Genomic DNA, 14,062 nt, shown 5'->3' on the forward strand with positions numbered 1-14,062 from the left:
ATGTCTACCGGAATCTCTAACAGCAAGGTATTTGCTATCAAATACTGCCCTCTATCAAAGCTTGGTCCTCCCAGCTCGCGTAGCATTTGGGTTTACCTTATTAGCCCAGTTCTCATCAATCGTAATCTGCTCCTTTCTCGATTTCTTCTTCCAGTACTTCTCGAACTCTTCTTTTTCTTGCTGCCACCTCTCAAGCTCACTTCCAAGAAATCCGATGATGGCATCGGCACACTCAGTAACTCTTTCCATAGCAACCAGATGACCGCAGTCAAGAACAATCTGTTTGACTCGGCCAGCAGCAGCACCGCCACTGCCACCAACTCCAGTACCGGTTCTCGCCATCTTAGCCTCGCGCTGTTCCAGCGGCGATAGCTCTGAAGTCTCCCCAAAGATATAGAGCACGCTGGGACGGAGGTCCGGTAAGCGACGAAAGACCTGGAGCGGTTCAGGGCGATAGAAGGGATACCCGGGATACTCTTCGTCTGCAACTGGGTCCTTATCTAAGTATTCTTCACCGGGAACCTCGCGGTCTGTAGGTCTGAGAAAGGTGAATAATTCTTGATGCTTTGAAGTTGTGAGCGTGACACGTTCGTCTTTCTCGGTGCCTTGAGCGGGGTGAAGCTCTGTTGGCACCTGTCGAAGACCATGCTCAATCCAGCGGTCCAGAACACGGGGATCCCATGCCTGGAAAAACTTGCTCCCTCGGAATCGCGCTGCGGCCGCTTCTCTCGACGGCCAAATATCACGGCGGGCAGTGGATGAGATTGCCGGCGGAATGCTACCGTTTGGAATCTGGATGACGGGGTCAAGAAGGACAAGGGACCTCAGAAGCCGTGGATGGGCTAGAGACAAAATGGACCGGCAAATCCGTTAGCGCTATGTAGACAAGTGTGGATTTGTACTCGTACAGTTGCGTGGCGCCCATACTGTGACCTATTCCAACGATAGGATGAGGCATTGAGTCTTGCTTCTGGTTAATCAAGTTCATTATATCTCTTGCATTATCGGACCAACTCGCTGGAATCTATCAGTGCCTGTAATATGTCGCACAACGGATTACTCACGGTCATTCCCGAGTATCTTCTCATTCAAGGCGCCAGATTGGCCCTGGTTCCACATATCTGCGATCCAGATTGATCGAATGCGTATACCAGTTTGGGAGGCACATTGGTAAATGTCATCCCAGAGTGGCTCATACATTTCCTACCAGACGGTGAGTATTGAAGCGAGGATATACTAGACAACGACACTCACTTTGGGAAATCCATTTGCATGAGCTGCGATGATCGTGAGATCTCCCGGCTTTGGTGTCGAGTTGTCTAAAGGGATGTACTGCTTCACCGACAGCTTCGGCGTGTCGTCGTCGCCATTGGCAGTCGCTGCTCTGTGATCCCGAGTGTGACAGCCATTGACAATGTGCTGTACCATTCGAAATGATGACGCCATCCTGATCGGAGTGTATTGTTGTCCAAAACGACAAGCGAGGGTTGGTTGTTTACGCTGACCGAGCTGCAGACACAGACGAGAAGTCCGAAACATGGTTGACGGCAGTGCAATTAGGGAATCGCTATTCCAAAAACCTCGGCCTCTGCTGGAATAAGGCTGGGTTAAACTGCAGCTACCACTGGCCGACATCGGAATAACTAATTTGAAGCCGAGTTTTATACGAAACGGGGTCAGTTTATAACCCACCATAGAGTGAATGAGCCTCGGTTGTCGAAGTGCAGATCTCAGGGTGGCTGTCTCGGGATTTCGTACTTGTCGTTTGCATCAATCTATTCTTGGCTTCGATAATCTGTCAACGCATGGTTTTCACTTTTTGAAGCCTTTCCTCATTAAGATTCCATCGCTTGTTCCCCGTCACCTTGCCGCTCCAAGATCTGCATCACAAGACTGTCATTAATCAGCATTAGCACTCCAACCTCTCTGCCCTGTTAATATTAATATCTATTAATAAATTAAATCTCTATTTTCTAATTTTATTTTAAATCTACTACTATAGAGAATATTATCTGTGTTATTTTTTAAACAATACTATTTACTATTGCCTAAGCCTCTCTACTAAGAAATACTCTAAAATGCCTAGTATATCACATAACTCTGGCAGTGTATTAATAACCTGAAAGATCTCCTTACGTAGCATGTATCTGGTTTCGGGGATGGTAAGTGGGTCTTTATTTTATGCATCCTCAGGTTTATAGAAGGTATCAACTGTAAGCTTCTCCAACTGGATTTGGAAAACATCTAGAAATAAGTATAAGGTCGCGTTAAATCATAGGATAAGTAACAGGGCGTTCAGAAGGTAAGATGATTTAGTGGCCTTGATATCTGATTTAGTCTGAGGAACGGGGCCTAGGGATATTGCGGCAAATCCAGTGCGCGTAATATCGAAGGGAGCATTAAGAGTGACTCTGTGTGAAATGACACCGGTGGTGTAGTTAGGCCGGGTGGCTTTTTCCGTAAATATTTCCTCGTTGATAGCCTCGAGCATGCCGGGTCCGTTCTGCAAGAACAGAATATGCGATGAAGCGTTGAGGCGATGCGGTCCCTTGACGGAAACGACAAGATGGTCGATCATATCTATCTGCGTAACTTGATCAAACCCTGGCGTTGTTGAAGGGCGGTACCATTCTCCGTTGTCTAGTACCTCAAGGCGGTAGTTGCTATGCTAGTCGACCACTTCTCCCTCCCTTATTTCTAACCTAATTCTGCTGCCGTTTTTGAGGAGTTCGCCGGCAAGAGAAGGTCGATGGAGAAGAAGCGTGACAGACGGTGTTAGAGGGGCTGGTACCTCAGCCAGTGAATGGACAGCAAAGGTGCCAATGCTGCCCTGCCCCAAGACATGCACTCAAGTTTTCTTAGCTTTTACTGTCATGTTCCCTACCCAACTTGATGGATTTTTCGTTCTCCTTCCGAGCGAATGGAAAGTATGTGTGATATGCCCCACCTCGTGAAGATCTCGCCACATTTGAAATACTGGAGAGCAGGCCCGATCATAATACGTCCTAATTTTCTTCCATGGAAATCTTCATTGGGGAAGAATTCTCCTCCGGTACACCCTTTGCATGACTTAATCTCATCGCAACCTCGGCTCTATGGGCACGACTTTACAACTCATTAGGCCGTGATAGGGCGAGGTTTTCGTCGTCGTCGTTGCACTCGAACCTTAGCTAGCTACGAGGTACTTCGCAACTAACCGACCGGTGCTCGAAATTTTCTTCACTCAAACTTGCGGTAATACAGTGCATGAGAAATCCTAAAACCTTGACATATAGGTAGCCTTGGGTGAAAAGGTAGATACTGATGCCAGAGAATTTATGAAAGATCGCTCCCCAACAATGATACCTCGGCCCTCGACCAGGTGGTTCATGGCTAATAAGCTAAGGGTATCGCTTGATAGATGTAGGGCGTAGGGCGTAGGGCATGGGGCGTAGGGCGTGGGATTTTCTCGGCACAAGACTGGAGGAAATTAGAGTCTGCGGAGCAGGACACGGAGTTGCCGACCAGGGCCGGAGCTGAAGCTGAGCAATGACTTCCGGCGGCTCACTCCCGCTCTGCAAGTGAGTCGGGGCTACACCATACATTTTCTCAGGATCATCGCCACGATGGCTGCATCACCAACAGGGAGTCCGTGGGTTGATACCTCTTTCGACCTCCTAGATGGCGAAAACCCTGTTAGTTTCTCTACAGCAAGTAGAGCCTTGTCACATTCAATTGCCAGACATATGATAGAGAGCTGACCTTGCATCTATTGTTCTGCTGGGCAATAAGGTGTTATCTTTCGATTTGGAGAATCCTTAGTACCATAAATACCCCGCCGGGTCAATCTTTAGTCCGCCAGTTAAGGGATATATAAGCACGATGGAAATGATTATGGCATGATGTTCTATTGGAACTGTAGCTACCTCGGCCTAGAATAACCCTCTAGTTGAGATTGATGGTTTTGCTCTAGTGCAGAGAGTGTATTTGGTTGTTGATTACTATAACTATGCGAATATAATCCTGATTTTGATTACTGTATTGCAGCTTGTTTTGGGTATTGCAGCGGCGTATGTTGTATATTAAATTGTGATCTTAGCGGGAGGGTCTATGGCTATAGTTTAGGTGCTCTAGCCTGTGATAAATTGGATAAAAGATATAAATAGCAAAGAGTATGGGCACCCAGGCTTTCCCCTTAAAAGTCGTTAGATCTATAGGTGTGTTAAGGCTTTAGAGGAGAGGGAGTATGATCTCTTTATAGAAGAGTAAGAAAATGGGCAGGGAAATGAGTTGGGAAGGGCGGGAAGGCATTCGGAAAGTATTAAGCTGTTATAGCGATGGGATGTTAGATAAGACAGTTTCTTCTGATATTTGAGTGATGGCTTTATGAAAGCATGACATGGCATTCAGTTTTTTATCCTTAGCATGATACAGGCCATCTCGAAGGGATGTTTGACGGCACATGTATTAAGGATACCAAAGTCAAGTATTATTGGCGTTTAGAAGATATAAAGGGTGAAAGAATCGGTTTCATGTTTACCATTGATAGTGGCTTTGCTCAGTTCTCACAGACCAATCTTCCTCCTAAACCATAAACTTATAGTTATATCTCTCCTTGCCTTGTTCACTTTCATTTCTCCTTCTAGCATGCGAATTATGGCGACTCAAAATCCATCGTATGAACTCGCCCGATTGCGGTCGAAGTTCGCATCGAGAAGTATAACCAGTTTCTAAGGCAGTAACTTAGAAGAGTATATTTTCTGTTCTAAGCCCTCTTCGCTATCCTGCGTGCATCATTATAGCCAATGGCTTAGTGCTTGGGAATAACCTTCTTATCCTCAAGTAACTTGAAAATACTTTCGAGGTTTTCCCAAGTATCAAGGTATCCTGTCCAGCCTATCTTTCTCGATTTTGACATGCTGAGAATGTTGTTATAATCTCGACCCCATGCGAATCCGGCAAACGCCCAAGATGCTTTGCTGAGCGCTTCAGGATCAAGTCCTTCGCGATCGGCCAAGCGCTTCCACGCATCCTTCACTTCTTGGGTCTACGACCACTTAACCAAATCCACCCGTTGACGAATATAGCTCTGAGGGGTATGACCCTTAAGTCCGATGTCCTTGGCTACAACTGACATCGGAGGCTCCAATACAAGAGCCTTCTCTGAAGCTAGGGGCGCCTCGCGCGAAAACTGGTCGGCAGGGACTTTCAGGCCAAAGTGCTTAGCAACTCGAGGCCACAAGTTCATCCAAGACTCAGCGTCGCCGTTGGCGACATTGAAGCCCTCGTTAGCGGCGCGGGGCTCAAGTGCCATCCATCGAAGGAACTGAGCATGTAAGGCCGCATCGGTAAAGCAAGTGGTACGAGTCACTTATTGATAGCCAGGCGCAGTTTCCTCTGTCATGAATCGCCTATATTGGTGCAGCTGACCATGTGATATTTACCTTAGTCCCTGACGCGGAAGATACTCCAGTCCGCTCCCATCAGGCGGACAGCTATTGGGGAACGCCATGTTCTCACACGGTGTGATGCGCCATGACAAGCCTCTTCGTCATGTTGGCGATGCCCGCAAAGACTCTTGTTCTGTGGGTATCTGTAAGACAACTAAACTGTCGATTATTAATCCTTCCAATTTGAAGGCTTCCATCTTTTTACAGGTAGAAAGCCGCGCCACAGAGACACAGCACCCCTTACTACCCATACTTGGTCTGAGATATAAGTTGAGACTTGCCACGTCCCAGTTGCCGACCTCAATCCCATATAGAGCATAATCTTCATTGACCAAGAAGCCAAAGCTCAGAATGAGGTGAATAACGGTCCCTTACGCTTGCTAGACATTTCTGACCACAAGGATGACAGTAGCAACATTGAAAAGTTCAAGAAGTTGAGGGAATCTGCCTCTCCAGTTGAGACATCTGCCCTCGACTCGTTTTTTGATCAGTTGCCCCCTATCCCGCTATCACATTTGGTCGGTAGTTGGAATGGTGGGTTCTTCGACACAGGCCACCCGAACGGAGACTTCATGAAAGACATTTCCTGGATTGGCAAAGACTTCTTCTCCGTCGATCACGTCGATCCTGTGATCGTGGAACGTGGCGGCAAGAGACAGAGCTGGGGAAAATGGGGCCTTGCGAGCGTACGTGCACATTACTTCTCAATGCTTCACCCATACTGACTTCAATGCAGTTGAAAGAAATCGTCTTCCGAGGCCAAGTGACCTCTGCCATGGTATATGACGATCAACCAGTGATCGATTACTTTCGATTTGTGGACGATAAAACCGTGGCCGGGATCATGGAGGGCAAAAAGCTGGACGGACCGTTCCACTTCTACCTCACCCGGCCTTGAACATGGCCGATCACTGGAGGTATTCAGGGCCTGTTTGTAGTTCGCTGTGGAAACACAGGTTTTGCTAGCAAAGAGATCAATGAATACGATTAGTGAACATGATCTTTACTTGTTTTGCTGAGATCGAACAAAACACGGCTGAAGAAAGCCCATGCGTACTGTAGCCACATGGTTGAGATAAGCCGCTCCAGTCTAGTCCCGAAGAAAGTTATTTCTCGCCCTGCTTCTTACGCCCTGCTCCTTACGCCCTACACCTCCCTTCTTAAGTTCTTATGACTGACCATGGCAGAATGATGCCAATTCAAAGAAGACGTAATAGCAACATCAATAATTAAGTCCTCAGAGGAACTGGTCTGGTCGGGTTCTAGATTGTTTTGGAATGTACAATGCATTCTGGGAGCCGTAGAGAATTTCATGACTGGAGGTAGTTGCAAACATACAATGCTGCAACCCAGGTTTCTACAATAAGTCACACCGTATGTAAGGCCGGGGCTGAACAGGGGGAAAAATAAATTCAGTTTAAGATTGATACATCCGATCCGAGTGTCAAGAGGTAAGAAACCACGTCTTACAGCTCTCAGTCTCGGCGAAAATGGGAGCAATATGTGGAGCGAAGTCCGCCCTAAACTTGACAACCAGGGCGTGGTAAAGTTTGATAATTCGATTTCCATCGAAGAACGTAGTATAGGCATGTAATAAAGACGCTTGATCTTTGCAGACTTAAAGCACTTGAGATTCTCTTGATGGGATATATACTAGGCTTACCACACATGCTTCATTACCTGAAACTGTTGGCAGCCATTTGGGAGAGAACCATGACAGTCCAAGCCGTCCTAGCCGTTCGACCTCGCGTGTATGTCTTAGGGCTGGGAAGCATAGGCACGTTTGCTGCCCACTCATTGGCAGAGGTGCCACCCCCTTTGACCTCATCAGTCACGTTATTATTGCGTCGAGCGTCTTTGGTCAAGGATTTCATCCGGAACGGCTCCCAAATAACCTTGACTACTCGAGAGGGTGCAACGGTAAAAAATGGCAACTACAGATTGGAAGTACTACAAAATGGTGAATGGCATTAAGTTCTTTCTACGTCACGGGAACCGATGCAGCTGAACACCACCGTCCAGAACGATATTATCGACCACCTCATCGTTTCAGTCAAGGCACCCCCAACGGAACCCCTAAAGCATAGACTAAAAGCTTCGTCAAACATACTGTTCTTGCAAAATGTATTTGGTATGATTAAGCAGGTCAATGAGCAGGTCTTCTCAGACGAAAGGACCCGGCCAAACTATATCACAGGAGTCACACGGCATCACACTCAACGCTCTATTCAACATCATTCACACTGGATTTACTGCTACGTCCTTAGGCATAGTCCCTCGAACTTCATAGACTAATGGCCACTCACTAGGAACACCTTTGTCGTCCTACCTTCTGGAAGCCCTTCCTCTTATACCAAGACTTAACGCCACAGAATACAACTTTCTTGATATTTTCCAGATTTAACTAAAAGAGCTATCAGTTAGTGCATTTTATAACCCTCTTTATATATTTAGCAATGCAAAGAATAAGTACTTATTTAGCGTCCTAGAGATATATTATATTCTATTATCTAAAGTTTCCTAAGTTATGTATATACTTCTAGTGTTATTATAATACTTAGGCTTTTAAAGTGATTTCTCTATAAAAAGATTAAAATAATTATAAATAGTATTATTTAAAGAATAGCTAAAATAATATACCTAATAGTTATAGATTGAAGAAAGAGGTAGAAGATAGATATTTAGTTTATTAATAGGTATTAGTATTAAAGAGGAAGGGAGGTTAGGGTGCCGACGCCTATTAACGACGACCTAGTGCAGCAGATTCTCGAGCAACAGGGAGACAAGATGCTGATTTGCAAGTATCAGTAGAGCAACCGAAGCGCAAATATTAACAATTGAAGATACAGCAACACTGAACATTTTGGAATACAGAGACTGGCTAGATATGATACAGAAAGCGCTGTTTCAGCTATCTACATACATAGAAAAACTAGAAAGCATTATGAAGGATATTTATGAGCAGTACTGGACAAGGTCATGAGAGAATGAATGCTTGTTTTTGTAGAACATGATGTATACATGGTTGTTAAGGGTATCAGAATCAAAGGTCAATTCTTAGAAACATGACTTGCAGCACCTGAATATGACTTCTATAGTCTTCCTGTACGCTGCGACTGTCCCACTACCATTTGTACCTCTACTCTGGATTCTTTTCTCCAAGCTCGGCAATTTCTTCTTCATACATACCCTGTTCAAGTATGTTGACCGGAAATGTGTTGCATTTCCATCTAGGGATGTTCCGTCAATCGCTGTCAACGACGACTTTGGCTTGCATGGGCCTGCGTGCCCACTGCCGCGGAGTGCAAGCGCAATGAACGTCAGAGAAAAGCGCGTCGCCTTCATGGTACTCAAATTTGTAAGGTAATGACTGTAGGTTAAAGGGTTACGTTTCTAGTCTTTATTTGGGACTTGGACGGCCTTTATTAATGTTCAATAGTGCGAATGGTGGCGTTGGCTAAAGCCAGGCGGTGTCAATAGTTAACTACCACTGCACCTATCAGAATTCTGCAATTTTTTGGGCGTTCATGTTCGAGACTAGATACATCCAGGGACATGCTACGGGAGGCTTGACCTTCACCAAACCGGGCATAGAGGGGTCGTGACTATTGTAAGTTGTCCGCGCAATAGCGCAATTCAAGCTGAGTGCTGTCTGTGTAGCTGCGCAGCTCAGGTGTGTCTCCTTAATCACTGTAAGTATCCACCACTTGACACAATGCGTAAGTGCACGGCAATCATTGTAAAAGGCGGACCAATTATATACAATTGCATTAGTATGGGCGCTTATGTTGGGGAGTTCAAGCTGAAGACAAGCAGCTACCATGACCATAAGCCGCGATATACACTACACCTCAATTGAAAAGTGTTGGTGTGAGCTGATCTAGAAGCTAAATACAAGCGGTTCACCTGGCTGGACCGTAGGAGTGAAGTCGCAGAATTCCGCACTGGAAGTTTCGTTGCGGGCGCTAACAGATAGCGGCTTAAATTCGGCACATAACGTTATTATATACCTCTTTTGAAGCTCTCAGAATCTCAATCTCTTATCTTTTATTATAAGACAACTACAGGTCTATCTTAAAATTACCAGATGATCTCATATAACAATTGCTTCCTCCCCGAAACACGGTTTACTTGGAAATGCCTCAAAATCGCCGAAGAGTCGTGTCTTGCACGACGTGTCGCCGTCTCAAGACACGTTGCGAAGTACCCAGCGGCTCAGCTGTCTGTAGTCGTTGCAAAGCCTTGAGGTCAGCATTCTATAAAGACTCCGGAGTGATGTTTTTCCACAGAACCTATGTTGATGGCTAGTGCAGAATACCTTGCGAGCTTCCCCACGATGTACATCGCGTCACCAAGACCTCTATAGGGCTTGAGGATACCGCCACCAGCAGTTCACCTCGGCTTGTTCAAGCATGTAATTGCGAAGAAAGGTATGCTGTCCGAGAATCTGCGTCATATACTCTGAATTAAAATTCTTTCCCTAGGCTTATGGCCCTCGAGTCTGAACTGGCAGAGTTGCGCTTGGCTGTTCGCGAGCTTAGCCAAACTGCGACCTCTCGCGCACTACAACCTACATCAAGTAATCAAGATGCCACTACATCAGTACCAGTGATTGCTGAAGTCTCTCGGGGGAGAACTGAGGATCAAAGAGTTGCAACTTGTCTTGATCCACCAGTTGCTCCAGTTCGTGTCATTCGGAAGATGTACACCTGGATCAATGGCAACCCTGAAACTCCAAAGGACGTCGTCGAGCTATCTGAGCCAATCAAGGCTCAATTAGCTTCAAATGGGCTGGGCTTGCGTCTGATTGAAACGTGAGTTAATACTTGCAACTCCTGGTCTCCAAATGCACCCAATCTCATTCCACCACTTTGAACCCTTGAACTTTGCTAATGCATGCATTAGATCCAGGAAGAACATATCTCGACTGCACTTTATACAAGGAACCATCGACAAAACCTTGAGTGGAGAGTATAATCTACTCTCTGTCACCTGCATGCTTGCAGGGATGCAAACTCATTTCTCCATCATCAGCAAGGACCTTCACATGTCGCTTTACGGCATACTTAAATCTGGACTGGAAAAGCTCGCACTCGAGTCTCCGCTGAGTCTGCCGTCCCTCTACGCGATGCTTCTGACATGTATTCTCAATCTGAGTCTCGGCTACTCTGATAGTTTTATCGACGCGTGGCTCTTGAGCGGCTCACTCATCCTTCACCTTATCCTCTCGTTGGACTTCCCCGTTCAACAGCAAACGCCCTTGTCATTACGCTACACCGAGGACGATAGAAACCGGATACTGACGTGGAATGCTGCATGTCTTCAGCATCTCAAGTATGTCATCTAATTCCCCATTTCATGCACAGAAAAGTACTTACTGGTGTACGAGATTTACTATCGGTGTAGGGAAGCTGTCTGCTGTGCGAATGGACCTGGCGGCACATTACATCGACGTAGTCAAGCACTCAGACAGTTTCAACGAGTTAGACAAAGAAATTGTTGCCGAACTTGAGCTTTTCATATTACTATATCGAGGCATTCTTGAGGAGCATATCTCAGCAGAGCAACTTCAAAGCAACCTCTCACAGTGGCATACCGCTAATACAAAACGTACGTTAATACTGCAACTACTCGGGCTTGTGCGTGCATCTAAAGTGTCACAGTGTTAAACTTGGATGAGAGTCTGGAGCTCAAGTTCGCCATTTCGACATTCAGCTTGCTTACCCACAGATGGGAACTATCCCAATTACGGCAAGCAGACATCGAAAACGCTCGTGAGAACGCCGTGTATGATCAGCAAATTGAGCCCATTCTGAAACACAGTCACCAAATTATACGAATCTCAAGGGAGATGACGAGGCAGAAGAGGGTCATTCACACCTTTGACTTTCTCATGGGTGCTTATGCACACGTCACGCTAGTCGAGTTTGCGGACCATCTCGAGGACATTGATAAGACGTTTCGTCTAATGGAGGAAGTACAGAATCTGCGAAAGGATACCTATGTTGTTGAACCAGTCTCTATCTGGGCTATGAACATGATGAGGAAACGGCTTCTCGATACGGTGCGACCAGAGATGGACGTGCAGACAGAGATGTTGCCTGGTCTGGATGTTTGGTGGCCGCCTTTTGAAACTTTGAGTACTAGGATGGAGTATACATCAACAGAAGTAAGCGAGCGGGATCAATAGTAGACTTATTTGGCAATAAATGATTCAAGGCTGGACACCATTGTGCCGGTTCAGATGATGAGATAAGGATCATTCAAGACTTGGGAAAACAAGAGATATTCATTTTAATCAAGGGCTAATACTGGCTCAATACTTCTCCGTGGCAGACTTCTGAGCGTTACCCATCTCCTGATCCCCGGAGGCAGCATCAGACGAGTCAATCACAACATTGACAAAGGTACCATCATGGGTCTCCACAAAGTCCCTAGGTTCATGCCACCCCGAGACCTTTGGAATATTCTTACTCGGGAAGAGTGTGTTTATCAACCAAAAGCTTCCAAACGCCAAGAAGAGTCCTACAGGATAAGCAACATAATAGAACCGCTGAATACCCAATGGTGCGCTAACACCCATTTGGTAGAGGAATCCATAGAAGTTGGGTGCAACGGCAATTAAGTAGACGGCAAACGCTCTGAGATTAAAGCCGTGGAAGAAGTGGTAGGTAGAGTCCTTGTGCCCTGAATAAAGCATGGGTATATCGAAGAGGCCGCGTCTGAGGAAGTAGTAGTCGCAGATAAGAATACCTGTGATGGCGCTAAGGAATATCTGGTATGAGCTGAGGAAGTTGATGAACACGGCTGCAGATGAAAGCAGGTACCATGGGCAAATTGCGTATGAGATAACTGGAAGAGGAATTTTTAATTAGCGGCGGGTTCCATGCAACTTGTTTCCAGGTATTGGGGAAAATAAGGTAACCATACCTGCACAGATAAAGAAGCCACGCTTCACTGTAATGTATTTGGGCATGAGAGCTGCGATGTCGTTTCCGGCGCTATGAGGATGAGAAGGTCAGCAAGGAGTTACATAGTTCATGGAAGGAAGGGATTTATCCTGAACTTACGGAATAGAATTCTCAAAAATAGCTGAGAAGACAGTAGAGTAGACATAAGCGAAAGAGATCAATGCACAGCCCGCGCGATTCGCAGATGTATGGCGATCACCCTGCATGAGCATGTCCAGTGTCGTAAGCGGATTCCAGATGACCTCGCCAAAGATCCCCTTGCTTGCAGCCGCGATTAAGTTGCCAAACACGCCGACCAAGAAGTTGGACATGGGAAAACTGAAAACCTGACCGGCAATGACATCGTTAGGCTTAGAGGCATAACGTTGCAGATCAGATGCGTTGGAAATAAAAGTGCCGCAACTGGCAAGTCCGAGGAAGAAGAACTTGAGGATCAACCAGGACTTTTCGGAGCCTTTGACGGTTGATGGCTCAGTCAAGGTCTTGCGAACGCTGCCGGAGAGTGATAGTGTCCATGCCACGAAGGCGATGGTGGCGGCGAAGTAGACGGCAACCTTGATGTGGACGAGCTTCCTCATGCGCGGGACGGGGACGAAGAGAAAGGCGCAGTTAATAAGCCTGCCAAGATACAGTGATGTTAGTAAATACTTTCACGTGGGTAGTAATATCATACCAGTAGAGGAAGAAGCAAAGCATTTGAGCCGAGTTGAGGGCGGATTTAGAGCCCATAATGTCGGGAATGTTGGCGATGGAAGGAAAGATAGCATGAAGAAAAACACTATAGGGCGAGATAATCAGTTACAAGCCAAAGATATTGTGGTCGGCCAAAGCTTGTCTTGGTCCGACTGCTGGTTGAAGTCAACTTACTATAGACACTGCGCTCCCTGCACAGCATTCACACCATTCCATACAATCGACATCACAGCACGATTAAAAGTCGGCCACAACGCCCCCCAAGTCCCAAAGCTCGCTCGACACGCAACAGGGAAAGGAATTCTATACAATGCACCAGCACGACCATTCAGCGCCATGAGACAACCAGCGAGCAACTGGCCACCAAGCGAGCAGGCCAGAGCCTCCCACATGCTGAGACCGGCAGATTGACCGGTAGAGGCCGCGTAAAGATTGCTCACGTTTGCTGTGGCGGCGAACCAAAAGGCAGAGTATGTGATGGACGTCCAGGTCCGGTCCTTGACGGGGGTTGGGCGGATGGAGTCATTGTCGAGGAAATTGGCTGGTTCGGTTGTTCCGTCTGCGCAGTGTTTCTTTACGAGGAGACGGTCGTGGGCTTTGGAGAGGAGAGAAGCCATGATTTCTCCTACGTTGAGTTATGACAACGGGAAACGAGGGCTTGACTCTGGAAGATTGGAAACTGTTGTAAGTGCAGGACCAGGATTGATGTTTATAGAATGCAGCATATCAAGTTTGGACCAATCAGAAACATATAATCAAGACTCCCCAGATTCAAAATCTAGAATTGATAAGGTCAGTGGTTACAACTTCATTCTCATTGGTGTCAATGTCATGTCCGACGGTCGCCGGTCAGGGTTGTTACACTAGCGACGCTGTTATCTATCCCCGCAGAAGATAGCCAACGTCTATCAGATTGCGCGTCGCACTAGAGTCGTGTGTATACCGGCTCAGCCAATACGAGCGCCAATT

The 14,062-nt window shown here is 46.5% G+C and overlaps 6 protein-coding genes across 6 annotated transcripts; 2 read left to right on the top strand and 4 right to left on the bottom strand.

The window, feature by feature from the left end:
* Positions 1 to 54: 54 nt before the first annotated feature.
* On the bottom strand, positions 55 to 1,446 carry FOBCDRAFT_274834 (Alpha/beta hydrolase family-domain-containing protein; the record flags this gene model as incomplete). The annotated part of the gene is made up of 4 exons (XM_054704800.1): positions 55 to 842; positions 928 to 1,017; positions 1,065 to 1,203; positions 1,255 to 1,446. The coding sequence occupies 4 exons, from the start codon at positions 1,444 to 1,446 to the stop codon at positions 55 to 57; spliced, it is 1,209 nt and encodes a 402-aa protein (XP_054560775.1).
* Positions 1,447 to 2,272: 826 nt separating this feature from the next.
* On the bottom strand, positions 2,273 to 2,578 carry FOBCDRAFT_202363 (uncharacterized protein; the record flags this gene model as incomplete). Its single annotated transcript, XM_054704801.1, has 1 exon — positions 2,273 to 2,578. The coding sequence occupies one exon, from the start codon at positions 2,576 to 2,578 to the stop codon at positions 2,273 to 2,275; it is 306 nt and encodes a 101-aa protein (XP_054560776.1).
* A 2,211-nt stretch (positions 2,579 to 4,789) lies between these two features.
* Positions 4,790 to 5,293, bottom strand: FOBCDRAFT_274836 (uncharacterized protein; the record flags this gene model as incomplete). The annotated part of the gene is made up of 2 exons (XM_059611493.1): positions 4,790 to 5,026; positions 5,051 to 5,293. The coding sequence occupies 2 exons, from the start codon at positions 5,291 to 5,293 to the stop codon at positions 4,790 to 4,792; spliced, it is 480 nt and encodes a 159-aa protein (XP_059467269.1).
* A 221-nt stretch (positions 5,294 to 5,514) lies between these two features.
* On the top strand, positions 5,515 to 6,327 carry FOBCDRAFT_240468 (uncharacterized protein; the record flags this gene model as incomplete). Its single annotated transcript, XM_059610296.1, has 3 exons — positions 5,515 to 5,574; positions 5,744 to 6,115; positions 6,166 to 6,327. 3 exons carry the CDS (start codon positions 5,515 to 5,517, stop codon positions 6,325 to 6,327), a joined length of 594 nt encoding a protein of 197 aa, XP_059465020.1.
* Positions 6,328 to 9,070: 2,743 nt separating this feature from the next.
* Positions 9,071 to 11,619, top strand: FOBCDRAFT_134931 (uncharacterized protein; the record flags this gene model as incomplete). Its single annotated transcript, XM_054704803.2, has 7 exons — positions 9,071 to 9,121; positions 9,517 to 9,632; positions 9,743 to 9,859; positions 9,914 to 10,243; positions 10,335 to 10,763; positions 10,819 to 11,039; positions 11,093 to 11,619. Coding segments are annotated over 7 exons (1,791 nt in total), but the record flags the coding sequence as incomplete, so codon positions are not given.
* A 126-nt stretch (positions 11,620 to 11,745) lies between these two features.
* Positions 11,746 to 13,710, bottom strand: FOBCDRAFT_320096 (permease for cytosine/purines, uracil, thiamine, allantoin-domain-containing protein; the record flags this gene model as incomplete). Its single annotated transcript, XM_054704804.1, has 5 exons — positions 11,746 to 12,281; positions 12,360 to 12,430; positions 12,500 to 13,018; positions 13,074 to 13,178; positions 13,268 to 13,710. The coding sequence occupies 5 exons, from the start codon at positions 13,708 to 13,710 to the stop codon at positions 11,746 to 11,748; spliced, it is 1,674 nt and encodes a 557-aa protein (XP_054560779.1).
* Positions 13,711 to 14,062: the final 352 nt, after the last annotated feature.

Source organism: Fusarium oxysporum, chromosome V, assembly GCF_013085055.1.
Source record: "Fusarium oxysporum Fo47 chromosome V, complete sequence".
Classification (NCBI taxonomy): Eukaryota; Fungi; Ascomycota; class Sordariomycetes; order Hypocreales; family Nectriaceae; genus Fusarium; species Fusarium oxysporum.